General features: G+C 34.6%; 2 protein-coding genes across 2 annotated transcripts; one reads left to right on the forward strand and one right to left on the reverse strand.

Moving 5' to 3' along the window:
- The first annotated feature begins 2,298 nt into the window (after nucleotides 1-2,298).
- LOC25490814 (phosphomethylpyrimidine synthase, chloroplastic) lies at nucleotides 2,299-5,734 on the forward strand. The gene is made up of 5 exons (XM_013604716.3): nucleotides 2,299-2,621; nucleotides 2,762-2,889; nucleotides 3,290-4,116; nucleotides 4,622-5,298; nucleotides 5,514-5,734. Exons 1-5 carry the CDS (start codon nucleotides 2,311-2,313, stop codon nucleotides 5,521-5,523), a joined length of 1,953 nt encoding a protein of 650 aa, XP_013460170.2. The 5' UTR covers nucleotides 2,299-2,310; the 3' UTR covers nucleotides 5,524-5,734.
- Nucleotides 5,735-9,546: 3,812 nt separating this feature from the next.
- Nucleotides 9,547-10,152, reverse strand: LOC25490816 (uncharacterized). The gene has a single exon (XM_013604718.3). The coding sequence runs from the start codon at nucleotides 10,027-10,029 to the stop codon at nucleotides 9,742-9,744; it is 288 nt and encodes a 95-aa protein (XP_013460172.1). The 5' UTR covers nucleotides 10,030-10,152; the 3' UTR covers nucleotides 9,547-9,741.
- Between the last annotated feature and the right edge of the window lie 3,662 nt (nucleotides 10,153-13,814).

Below are 13,814 nucleotides of genomic sequence, written 5' to 3' on the forward strand. Positions count from 1 at the left end.
GATTTATTGAATTCGGACTCTACAAGCTTGCTCCTCTTCTCTTTCTCTGACTTCTCACTTTCTCCCTTTTTCTCCCAAAAGCAGTTTCTACGTATTCTGACTCTCTATTTTGTTGTAACCCTAATTCTTTAATGGTCTCATCTATTTATAATCACTAACTGAGTTTGTTTCTCACTTAATATATCTCTCTTATTCCAATTCTGCCCTTATGCCTCATTAATCTAATTTAATTATATTCCCTCACTAATAATGCTCATATTAAGCTACTAATACTAACATATAATGCATCCCATTATTCAAATAAATTATACAAAAAGACACTAAACTCGATAAAATAAATAAATAATAAAATGGGACGTTACATTCCTTATGAGCATGGGCAGACGTCTTCAAGACACAGTGTGGCAAGTGCCACACTAGCCTAGGCCCCCTTTTTTTTTTGTTTTGTTAGTTTTACCGGTTCACTGTATAATTTTTACTATATAATTTATACATGTGTCCATATTTTCACTCATATAATATGAAGACATATTTTTTTTTGTAATTTATTCATGTATCTATATTTTTACTCATATACTAATAAGATGACGTATTTTTTTAATTTATACATGTGTCTATATTTTAGCTTTTATATATATATATATAGGGACCAATTTTTTTAAATTATACACATGTCTATATTTTTACTCATATTTTATAAGAAAATAATTTTTTGTACATATGTATATATTTTTATTAATATAAACAATACAAAGATCTATTTTTTTAATTTTTACGCAATTGCAATTTGCTTCCAAAGAAAAGAGCGTAATGCGCTCACCCGTTCGCATGCACGGGTATCATGCTACAACACTTGATTCTTCTCTTGTAACTTATATAGAAAGAGATGTTCTTAGAATAATTAGTAATGATATAATTTTAGTTCATTTTCAACAAAAAAAAAAAAAAAAATTCTTTGTAATTTTGGTTACTACAACTATTTCTAATATAACTTCTTATTAAATTTAGTATTATCTGATTATTTGACAAAAAAAATTTGCCCCACTAATATTGTTGGTCCAGATCCGCCCCTGCTTATGAGTCATAGGTTATTGTATGGATAACACTTGGCTTGCTGCATATATTTCACTTGACACTTGGCTTGTTGCATGTATTGCTCAAGATTCATGACTTGTTTTATTGCATTGGTAACACTTAACTTGTTACATGCATTACTCTTGACATTTGGTTTATTACATGAATAACATTTGGCTTGTTGCGTGTATTCATGTTGACACTTGATTTATTGGATGGATAACACTTGGCTATTTGCATGTATTGCTCTTGTCACATGGCATGTTACATGTATTTATCTTGAGTCATCACACTTGGTTTATTACATTGGTTACACTTAGCTTGTTGCATGCACTACTCTTGACACTTGGTTTATTGCATCGGTACATAACACTTGGCTTGTTGCGTACATTCCTCTTGACATATGGTGTATTGCATGAATAACAATTGGTTTGATGCATGTATTCATCTTGACACTTAGTTTGTTGCATGAATAACAATTGGTTTGTTGCATGCTTTCCTCTTGACACTTGGTTTATTGCATGAATAACACTTGACTTGATTCATGTATTTGTCATTGCACTTGGGTTATTGCATGAATAACACTTGATTTTCTACATGTACTCCTTTGGACACTTAGTTTGTTGCATGAATGACATTTGGCATGTTGCATGTACTCCTCAGGACACTTAGTTTGTTGCATGAATAACATTTGGCATGTTGCATGTATTTATCTTGACACTTGGTTGATTGCATGTAATCCTTTTAGTTTTCATACTCTTACAAATAGGAGATCAAAATTCACTCTGTTCATTATTCAACCATTAGAAATCAAAAGTGAGTGTTTCATAAGAGAGTGTCTCTGTTTTTCCATTTTAGTTTTGAACCATTCCAATTTTTTTATGCAGAAACTATGTAGCACCGACACTTTAGATTGAATGTGTCTCTAATGTCTAACACTTGACAGTGTTGGACACCGACACCGAGTACATTAAATTTTGCTGAATAAGTATGATGAAAACTATGATCATTGTTAGGGGTTTTGATATGGATTTTTTTTTTCAAAAGCACAAAATTGATTAGCCAAGTGATTTGTGAACTATAGAGTTTGTATTTTAAATTAATTTCTTGGCAGAGAATCTATTCACATCTGTGCATACAGATTAGATATATTTACACATTTTATATGCATGCCATCTCAGTTGTTTGAAAATTTGATATGCAAAACTTCTTGACTTTGTGTAGTTCTGCATCAAAATGGCGTCTGTGCATGCTAATGTGACATCAGTTGTTTGCAAGAATGGCAACCATGATTCTCAATTGAAGTTCCCGAATTCTGTGTTCTTGCCTCGGTTTGACGTTGTTGGACGCGCTTCAAATGCTTGGAGGAAGGAACTAGCTCCATCTTCCATTGCTTTGGTACCTAGAGCCACATTGGCATTCGACCCTCCAACTACTAATGCAGACAAAACCAAACCAAAGAAGTACACTGTTAACCCTGCTTCTCCTGATTTTCTTCCACTTCCTTCCTTCGAAGAGTGCTTTCCAAAGAGCACAAAAGAATCCAGGTATAATTTGTTTTCATTAAATACATACTTTTCAATATCAATGGACTTCGATTACCAATTGTTTGACTTTCTGTGCCTGTCGTTATTACCAAACTTTCTATGTGCGCGCTGTTATAATTAATATATCATCATGTTTTCAGGGAAGTCGTTCATGAGGAAAGTGGTCATGTGCTCAAAGTTCCATTTCGACGAGTTCACCTGTCCGGTGATGAATCACACTTTGATAGCTATGACACCAGTGGTCCGCAAAATATAAGTCCAAGGATAGGTATGAAAATTAAGTTTATTATTTTCTTTCTGTGGCATTTGCTTTATATCTCGCGTTTGTGATGTAAATTTTTCGTCACTAATGTTAGATTAATAAGGACAGGTTTTGGAATGTGGACCGGTTTACCTTGTCTCCGAGTTTCTCGAATTCGCTAACATTGTCCACTTGTTGTCAATTGATCTAGGATCATATTTTCTATTAACCATTGTTGAATTACTTTATGTTTTTGCAATATATTAATTAGAAGTGAAACTTTGCCAAATGAGTGTTTTCATTTTTAATGTTTCTATCTATCCAGACTTATTTTTCTTAAAGTTAGCATGGAATAGCATGAAGTAATATAATTTATGAATCTTATTTTGGTTACTTATGTTTTTCTTTTCATGGGTTTGATCATTAGGACTACCAAAATTGCGCAAAGAGTGGATTGATAGGAGAGAAAAAATAGGTGGTCCAAGATTCACTCAGATGTACTATGCAAAGCAGGGAATCATTACCGAGGAGATGCTTTATTGTGCGACTCGTGAGAAGCTCGACCCAGAGTTTGTGAGGTCAGAAGTTGCCCGTGGACGAGCTATCATCCCTTCCAACAAGAAGCACTTGGAGTTAGAGCCGACAATAGTTGGAAGAAACTTTTTGGTGAAAGTAAATGCAAACATTGGAAATTCAGCAGTTGTAAGCTCTATAGAAGAGGAAGTTTACAAGGTTCAATGGGCGACAATGTGGGGAGCTGACACAGTCATGGATCTCTCTACCGGTCGCCACATCCATGAAACGCGAGAGTGGATCTTACGCAACTCTGCTGTACCAGTTGGGACTGTACCTATTTATCAAGCACTTGAGAAAGTTAACGGCATTGCGGAAGATCTTACTTGGGAGATTTTCAGGGATACCTTGATTGAACAAGCTGAACAAGGTGTTGATTACTTCACCATCCATGCTGGAGTACTTCTTAGGTATATTCCTTTAACTGCAAAGCGCATGACAGGAATAGTTTCTAGAGGAGGATCGATTCATGCAAAGTGGTGCTTAGCTTATCACAAAGAGAATTTCGCTTATGAGCACTGGGATGACATACTTGACATCTGCAATCAGTATGATGTGGCACTATCCATTGGTGATGGTTTAAGACCTGGATCCATTTATGATGCAAATGACACAGCTCAATTTGCCGAGCTTTTGACACAAGGCGAGCTGACTCGTAGAGCATGGGAAAAGGATGTACAGGTGACATAAATTTACAAACTTTCTTGATAGCTTGATACTGATAAATTTTGGAAATGTTGAAATAATTTCGCCTCAATTTCAATTTTGATGTTGACCTTACAATGTATTATTTGTATGGGTAACTTCTGCTGAATTCACCACTGCTACGTCGGCCAATGAAATTCCTAGTCTGCTTTGTCAAACTTAACTAGTACACCGTGCTTTTAACAATTTTTTATCATACGCTGACCTAATATATTTTATACTACACGGCTACTGACTCATCCTTTTGTATGCTTTTCTTGATAAACATAATAGAGGTTACAAAATTTTATGTTTTTATTTAAATAAAATAGTTTAATGAAGGGTGATTTTGGAAGAGAAAAGGGCTACCGTCAATAGATTAGACTATCATTAGCTGATGCGTTTTCTACCGACAATATAGATTATACTATGAGTGCTTTCTACCATCAATATATTTCTCGAAACCATGAGTGCTTTTAGTATACTTTGAGTTGCTTTGCAGGTGATGAATGAAGGACCAGGACATGTTCCAATGCACAAGATTCCTGAAAACATGAAAAAACAGCTAGAATGGTGTAATGAAGCACCTTTCTACACTCTTGGTCCTTTAACAACCGATATTGCCCCTGGTTACGATCACATCACCTCTGCTATTGGTGCTGCAAATATCGGTGCACTTGGTACTGCTCTTCTCTGTTACGTGACTCCAAAAGAACATCTCGGGTTGCCAAACCGAGATGATGTGAAGGATGGAGTGATAGCTTACAAGATTGCTGCTCATGCTGCTGATTTAGCCAAACAACATCCACATGCTCAAGCCTGGGACGATGCCTTAAGCAAGGCGAGATTTGAATTCCGGTGGATGGACCAGTTTGCTTTGTCTTTGGATCCGATGACAGCCATGTCCTTCCACGATGAAACTTTGCCATCGGAAGGTGCAAAGGTGGCTCATTTCTGCTCGATGTGTGGCCCTAAATTCTGTTCTATGAAGATAACCGAAGATGTGAGAAAATATGCTGAGAAACATGGTTATGGGGATGTTGAAGAAGCTTTGAAGCAGGGGATGAATGCTATGAGTGCAGAATTTCTTGCTGCGAAGAAAACTATCAGTGGAGAACAACATGGTGAAGCTGGTGGAGAGATTTACTTGCCAGAATCTTACTTAAGTTCTAAGGAAGGGTAAGGTTTAGTATATTATATAACCTTTTTTGTAAAAAGACTAGTTGTGAAAGTAAATTTTATTCCCTCGATAACAACAGAATTTATGCATTAGAACACACCTTAATTCATCGCTACTATTTCACGAAAGTGTTTGCTTATCACTTATCAGTTGACTTTATCTAGATTACTGTCAGCTGATATGAAATTATCTTATTCAACATTGATTTTTACAGGACTATATAAATGGCGCAAACAATTCGAGAGAATTTGGAGCTAGCTACACAACTTGTCTGTCTGGATGGTGAAGTATTTTCAAGCTATAGAACAATGCAAAGTTTAGTTTTTGAATAACATTTAAGAACTCCATCTTTTATTCTACTTTTGTTGCGTAATCCAATTCTCAGCAATAAAATACTAGTATCATCATGTTTGGTACCGTCTTTATCTATTCTCAGCAATAAGTTGCATTAGTATTATTATGTTTTTGTTCCATCTTTATCTTTTGGGCTGTTATTAACACACAAGATGCACCAGGGGTGCCTGCACGGCTGCATCTGCATGAGCCTTGGCTATTAAGTTAGCACGCTCGCAGTTCGGGCTGAGACAGTCCCTTCAAATCTGATCAGGGTGATGCCTGCGTAGGGAGCGTTCATTATTTTTTCTTTTTTCTTATATTTCTTCTGGAAATATGCATTATATACTAGTTGTGGAAGCGGCTAGAGCATGTGTTGTTCATGCCAATTGTTCATGGTGCAAAAGTAACGGAACTGGAAGAATATAGTACATGATATGAGTTATTTGTTTTTTCCTAATGTTAATACATAATCATGAAACTAAACTTTTCCTTGAGGAAACTCTGACTGTAACTACACTACCATATAATCATTATCCTGCACGTCAAACAAAATATAGGTCACATTATCTTTTCGGTTAAAAGTTGCGAGTATTATATATCGGTTATTAGGTTAATTCAACAGTCAAGATATAGTTAGAGCGGCTGCAGACTCCTGCAGCTTGGAACCATTGCGACCGTCTAGGTAAATCTAAACCTTGCAGCACATGAGAATTATTTTATCTTTTGTAAGCCAATGTTTTCCCCCAACTCGCTGGAAGGTGAACAGTTATATTCTGAGTCAGAACAAAAATGGTTAATAGGTTACCAGAACTAATATGGCAGAGAATGTAATTTCTTATACGAATCATGCCAATTTCAATTTCAACGCAAACATACAAATCCGAAAGCAAATGATTAAAAAAATAATTTTTTTTGATATAACAAGCATAGGACAACGCACTTGGTGAGCGCAAGAAAATACTAACCTGGAGATCTAGAGTTCTTTTAAAAAGATATTCGGAAGGAGAAATTATTAGTAATTTAAATGACACTAATAACCTTTCACAATTGTTCTGAATAGGATATGAACTTTATTCTGTGAGGTTACAAGGTCAGACACTTACCATTGACCCGAATCGTAATGGACAAGGAGAAGTAGAGTTTAAAAATAAAAAACTAATCTAATCTTCCCAACCATTTCAACCATCCAATCTTATTTATATTTATAGCCATATCGTGAAGGGTTTTCTCTTTTGATTTGTCCACCCATGAAAGTGCAAATTAGAAAACCTTGTAAATTCTTTAGATAGTCAATGGGTGGCAGAAATAGGAATAAGAGAACAAGTTTCTCTTCTCATATGTGTTCTCTTTTTACCCATTACATATTCATCATTTCTCACCATCCTTAACCCACTTTTTTGGCACTAGTCTTTGTACCTTCTATACACCTCTTTCATGACAAACAAAAACTCACTCACAAGAAACACATGTTTCCTAATTCAGTCTAATGGAGATCATCTATAGTTTTTCCTGAAAAAAAAATATCATACACAATTCTCAACCCTTAAAAATGTTTTCATTGAGTGAATACAGAAGTTGATCCTCGAAAATGTAATCATTGATCAAAATAGTCCATGATTTTTGTAAATTGACAACTATCCCGATGAAATTATGAAGTACTAATCAAAACAGTCTCTTGTTTAGCTTTTGCCGTTAGAGATTGTGATGTGACACATTAACTAATTACGCGATCTTTCCTCTTTTTTTGTTAACAATTTGTGATCCTTACACGTTGATCCTACATCAATGATCTACTTAAATGATCTAAATATCATATTTCTTAGGAAAATTAGTCCCTAAATAATTAACATTGATGTGAGATAATTTTCATAAGCAAATTAGTCTCAAACCATAAGTGAGAGACTATTTTGAATAACATTTAACAATTTTGAGGATTTATTTTCCAATTCACAAATAACAAAGATTATTTTGACAGATGCTTACAATTTCAAGGACCAATTTGCCTAAACACCAATGTTTCATTTATAGGAAAGAAAATTTATTAACTTTTCTAACTAAATCAGAACAATCCTCATATTCCCCATTTCCAACCATTCCAACAACTGTTATGTTGGGTCTCACCTACTACAATTCCTTTTACCTTTTAGCACATAACATGACAAAAGGATTCTCTATTGCTTTTAGTCCCTCCATTTTATATAATACTATCACTATGCAAAAATGAAAATAAACATGAAACACAATGAATAGCACAAACTACTTGTTTGAGAAAACAAGCATGCCATGGAAAAAGAATATAAGGAAGAGATCAGAAGCTAGAAATTTGCATGGAAAGTGCTGCTGCATAATAAGGATACCTTGGAAGTCAGAATTTTCCCCTATTGAGTTTCTGAAGGGTGTTGCAGAAAAAGTTAAAAAAGCCATGTGCTTGTCGTCTGTGAGAAGATCCTCGAACCGAGTTTCATCTTCCATGGGAAGATCAAGTACTATAGGTGTCTCTGTTGATTATTTTAGAGCAGCTGCTGTTGAGGATTGCATTGAGTTCTTCCACATCCAATCTTCCTTTTCTAGATCAAATTCTTTAACCATTACTCCTCGAGACGAGTTTATGCATTTTTCTTTAAGAAAGCTTGATTCATAGAATCTGAACCATTCAGGTGTGCTTGCTATATGTCAGTGTGTATTATCTTGCATATGATAAGGTTTTCTGAATAACAATGGTTCGACACCAGAAAGTTATTGTTGATTGTGTCATATATGTGTGCTATATATGTAAGAGAGCTACATAAACATAAATTATTGTATCTTGTTAAGATGAGCCACCAAGTTCTAATAATGTGTGCATTGTTGCAAATATTCATATAAAATCAATAGGGGATTTGTTCTTCAACCTTGGTGACCAAGGTTCGATAATGTGTGGGAAAATTCCAGTTACCCTAGAATCACTTGATTGAAAATTTGTTCTTCAACCTTGGTGACCAAGGTTCGATACTCTGGCACACCAAAAAATGATGTGTGGTAAAATGGTTTAGAGTTCCATTTTTGCTCCACCACAAAAGAATTGTTTTAAAAGACAAATGTTACTTGTTATTTTATTAGTAATGAGAGTTGAATTTATGGTCTTCTTAACACTCCAACATATATGTCACTCCTGCAAATCACCCAGCAAAACAGCCCTCTTGCTTGAGAGGATACATTAGCAATGCAAACTTCTGTGATGTTGGTTATGATATACATTTCTGGTTGAAACAGGTAGCTTAATTACAGGAAAATTTTATTAAAAACCAGTTAACAGTGCATAGGCCATGCCATTCACATTTTCTTCATTTGATTCTATTGAAATTTAATTTGCATGGCAAGGCTACTTATTCTCTTTGGAGTTTAAGATTTGATTCTCAACTATTTACAAGTCAAGAAACAACGACCTAACCCTCCCTAGACTGAACACATAGTTTCATACCCTAAGCAATTTGAGTAATCACTTTTCCTTCAATCATTAAGGATTCTTGACATACATCAAATTTGAATGGTATTAAGCTAAATATTTTACTGCAGAAGGTAGAGTCAAAATTTAAAGGTCCCTATAATGAAAGTTACTTTCTTTGTTGAAATTTACCCCACTCCTTTCAAGTCATTAGTTCTATTAGAAGCTCTAAGTTTACTCTCTCTAGCTAACTATGAAACATGGATACGGATACCGGAGACGACACAAACACTGACACTGCTGATAATTTGAGAATATCACACAGTTAAGTGTAATTATATGTGTCGGTGTCGTGTCCCCGACACCAGGACACGCCTAATCTGAGAAGTGTTTGTGCTTCATAATTAGCTAGCTAACACATTAACCACTAACATTTGCCCATGAAAAAAAAATACAGAGTTCAAATTATTAAACAGATTATACCTGGTTGGTAACTGATCCAAAATGAATAGATTTTTTTTTTCTTTCTGTAAAATGTAAATACAATATCAACCAACATCAAGCATAATTATTAATAACATAATATATATTCATAAGGTCAAGATGTTGAAAGCCAAGTGGAAAATACAACAATGCATACATTCATAACATGTGAAAAAAAATTGAAGGCAAATTAATTGCTTCACTTGGCAAACAAGCCACCAAAGCCTCCACCCTTCTTCTTTTGTGGTGGCACAACCACGGTGTTCTTGCGACCGTTGCTAGTTGTTCCTGCACTCTTCTCCTCCACCTTCTTGAGGATAGGATCAGTCTCAAAAAACTGGTCTTCCTTCTGCATTCCTCCAAGAATCCAATCAAGAAAGCCTTTCTCTTCTTTGATGGGTGCACTTGTAGTACCCTTTGTTGCAGTTGGTGCAAAAACTCTAGTTCTAGTAGTTGTTGGAGTAAATGACATGAACAATGAAGTCATTTTGATATCTTTGAGAATTAATCAATGGTACTTAGAAGAAAATGGGGTGGAGAGAATTTTGTGATTGAGGAGAGTGGTTGCTAAGTGTTGATGATAATATAATGTATATCTTTTGTGGCTGGATCTAACAAGTAAATGTGAGCCATTGGATTATGTTTTGTACACGAGTCCTCCACAAGTACCTTATCTTGATTGTTTTTTATTTTATTTGGTACCTATAATTTTTCACATATTACTCCCTTTTTGCAAGTTGGAGGTTCATGACTTTGACGTGTGGATAAACTAGAACCATTGCCTCTTCTACCCCCTTTAATTATTTTCCTGGTCAAGTGATATATTGGATCATATCAAGAAAGGAATAAAGCCCAAAATATGAAGAAATCTCTTTTTGAGTTCAACTTCAAGCCTATTAAAAGACTATTACTTTTCTCATCCTACTTCTCATTCAAACGCCGTATTTTTTCCATAAAATATCTCTGATTCGGATTATATAATCCAAACAATATTGACAGAAATTTTTGGATTATATAATCCGAAAATAGCTTTTACAGAATTTTAGTTATACTTTGGTTTATTTTATATTATTTAGATGCCAAAATCATAAAATAAATGCAAATATAAACAAAAATAAAAGGACAAAATGATACAAAAAATCACATTTTATTATTATATCAATACATTTATAATAAAACAAAGCTTAAGTTTAAAGCTTAAAGCTTTTTAAGTTTATTACATAAGATATTCAAACATAATGTTAATCTGAAACCCTATTGAAGGTTTTTAGATTATATAATTCAAAATGCTTCAATATTGGGTGAAAATGAGAGAAACTTGGTACATTATGTAGGGTGAGGTATGTTTCGGATTATATAATCTGAAATGCTTTAGGACAACAATTTTGTGTGGTCCTCAGTGAACCAACGATTTATGTGCTCCACAAAACCTCTATAAATAGGTGTCCCTGTTTTCATAACCAGTAAACCACACCAAAAAAACATGGAAAACTCTATCATTGATCCGAACACCAAGCTAGCTGCAGTTTAATTCAACGTGGGGGAAACCACCCCATATGTTCAGGATTCGCACGGATGTCACCCTCTCCGGGCTGAAGGGTCAGCTAAATCAAATCAACCACCAACTCAACCACATAGACACACGGAGGGTGAACGTTGTTGAGTATCGATGTCCATCGACCGACTCATCTGGAAGTGTGTTGTTCAGCCGGATGAAGCTCATGAAAGAAGACGATGTTGAGAACCATGTTCTCTATCTTTGGTTAGTACAGTACTAGAGGACCGATCGAGTTGGACGCTTCGTTGGTCAGATCTGTTGAGGAAATTCAAAAAAAAATTGATTCGTCCCAAAAACTACGAAGAGATCAGGGCACTTCTTGACGCACCAGACGAATACATTAGTTTAACTGATCCGTGATTTGTTATGTTTTATTTTATTGCATGTTTTATGTTGTTAAATTCATTATAGATCTATGGTTAATTTTATGTCGTTGAATTAAGTCGTTGTATTTTGTTTTAAATTATATATATATATATATATATACACACACACACACACAATGTAACATCCCAAAAACTTAGAATCTCAATTAGTACCCGATTATAAGTGATCCAAAGTGTACTATAAAAAATTAAATAAAGACTTGTTGTATATAGAAGTAATTAGAGTTGGAAACTTGTGAGCATTTGTTGGTAATTAGGCACAAGAGTATAAGGGCAATATAGTAATTTAGCACCATAATTATAGAAGGGTATGAGTTAACCAAAGTCAAGAAAAAAAATCAGAATTCTTACTTCCTTTTATTCTCCCTCACACGTGAAACAACAACATCAGAAGGAAAACTCTTCTCCTATCCCTTCCATGATTAAATCGTGACACAACCAAAATCCTACACACAAATCATCCTACCCATTCAACAAATTGAGTGATTATTTCATAGAAAGAGAGTTAGAGCTTGGGAAATCTGAAAATTAAAGAGCTAGGGTTTCAAATCGGTAAAAAAATTTGCCGAAGATCTCCATCATGCTGTTAAAAAATTCTCACCTTAATTTGACGCTACAAATGAGAATTTTAGATAATAGATAGATATATTATCTTCATCATGCTGTCAAATATCTCTCCGCTGGATTTTACGCTAAAAATATTCATTTAAACACATAGATTGAAAGAAAATTTGAAGATCTTCATCATTCTTAAATACACTTTTGTGCTGTTCGGATTATATAATCCGAAAATATTTAGCCAGGTTCGGATTATATTATCTGAAAACTCACTCTCAGTTTATTTGGACGGTGGCGTTTCAGCAAAGGTTTGGACGGTTTGTGGTATGTTTAATGCATTTTTAGAAGTGGAAAACGTATTATTATGATCTAGGACTTGTTTTAGGCTATAAATAGACTTACATCTTTAACAAATTCCTTCATTCTTCAATTCACCACTTTTCTTACTTTTTCTTAAAACATTTTTTTAGTTTTTAGGAGTGTTTATGGTATCATAACCATTGTTGACCGTTCATAGAATCCTTGCAATTGCTTTGCAGCTTATGCGGGGATTCTACGACGGTTAGCCGAGACCTTTGACATCAAATACAACATTGAAATCACAGTTCATAATATTTTGGATTGTATATTCTGAAAAAAGCTAACAATCTGGTTCAGATTATATAAACTGAACCAATGGTATTTTTCTCATTTTTGTAGAGCATGTGAGAATAGGAAAGGGTAGGAAAAGTAATAGTCATTAGAATGACATTACATTCACCATCTCCATACACGAATTTGGATGTACACATTTCAAAAAAAAAAAAAGAATTTCTTTTCATGCCTTTCTACCCTCTTACACGCCCTTTAAATTTTTCATTTTATCTCCGTTTAGATTATATAATAAGCATTTTTACAATATTTCAGATTATATAATTAGAATCCCTTAAAAACTCAAAGAACACCTAAAGATTGCAATGTTTAATCTAATTTTGTTTTAAAAATAGTTCGGATTATATAATATGAGTTGTGTTAAATCCCTCATGAGATCACTTTCTAACAATCTAAATGTTTAAAATATATGTTAAGATTACATAATCTGAATTGTGTTAGCACATAGATCTTAAGTATTTGTGACAAAGAACACACTTTGTTGCAAATTTATGTCTGCTTGCAGCATGCATCAAAACAAAATTAAAAGAAAAATATAAGGAAAGTGCACAATACATCATCCCCTCCCCCCATCCGCTTGATATACCATCCCTCAACAATGATATGCTCCAGACCCTGCCAAATTGGACCTCCTTGCTCTACTTGACAGTATCCCAACGACTATCACCTTGATATGGCCTATTCATGGACTTATGTCTACCTGCTGCATGTTCTCTTCCTCTTCAACAACAATCTCATTAAGGTCCTTACACTCAGGTGGCCTAGGAGGATCTCTTGCAGGTCTAGGAAGCACATACAAATGTGAAATCTTCAAACACTTTTTAGTGCATATGTATGTTATCTCAAAATCGTGCAACACACGATCTCCCAAGTCTCCTCAACAAACAAAACATGATCAAGATATTTGGTATATGACACACACAGACACACACACACACACACTTGTTGTCAAGTCATCACAGGTGGATCAAACTAAGTTGAATGCTTAGGAATAAGTCACATCAAAGATACTAGACGCTCTTGTCAGTAAAGATTGCGATGTCACCAAATATAATAGATATACTTAGACAGTGTAGTCCCGGTTCAGCTACATGTCCTTTATATTAACAACCTACTACT

Source organism: Medicago truncatula, chromosome 3, assembly GCF_003473485.1.
Source record: "Medicago truncatula cultivar Jemalong A17 chromosome 3, MtrunA17r5.0-ANR, whole genome shotgun sequence".
Lineage (NCBI taxonomy): Eukaryota > Viridiplantae > Streptophyta > Magnoliopsida > Fabales > Fabaceae > Medicago > Medicago truncatula.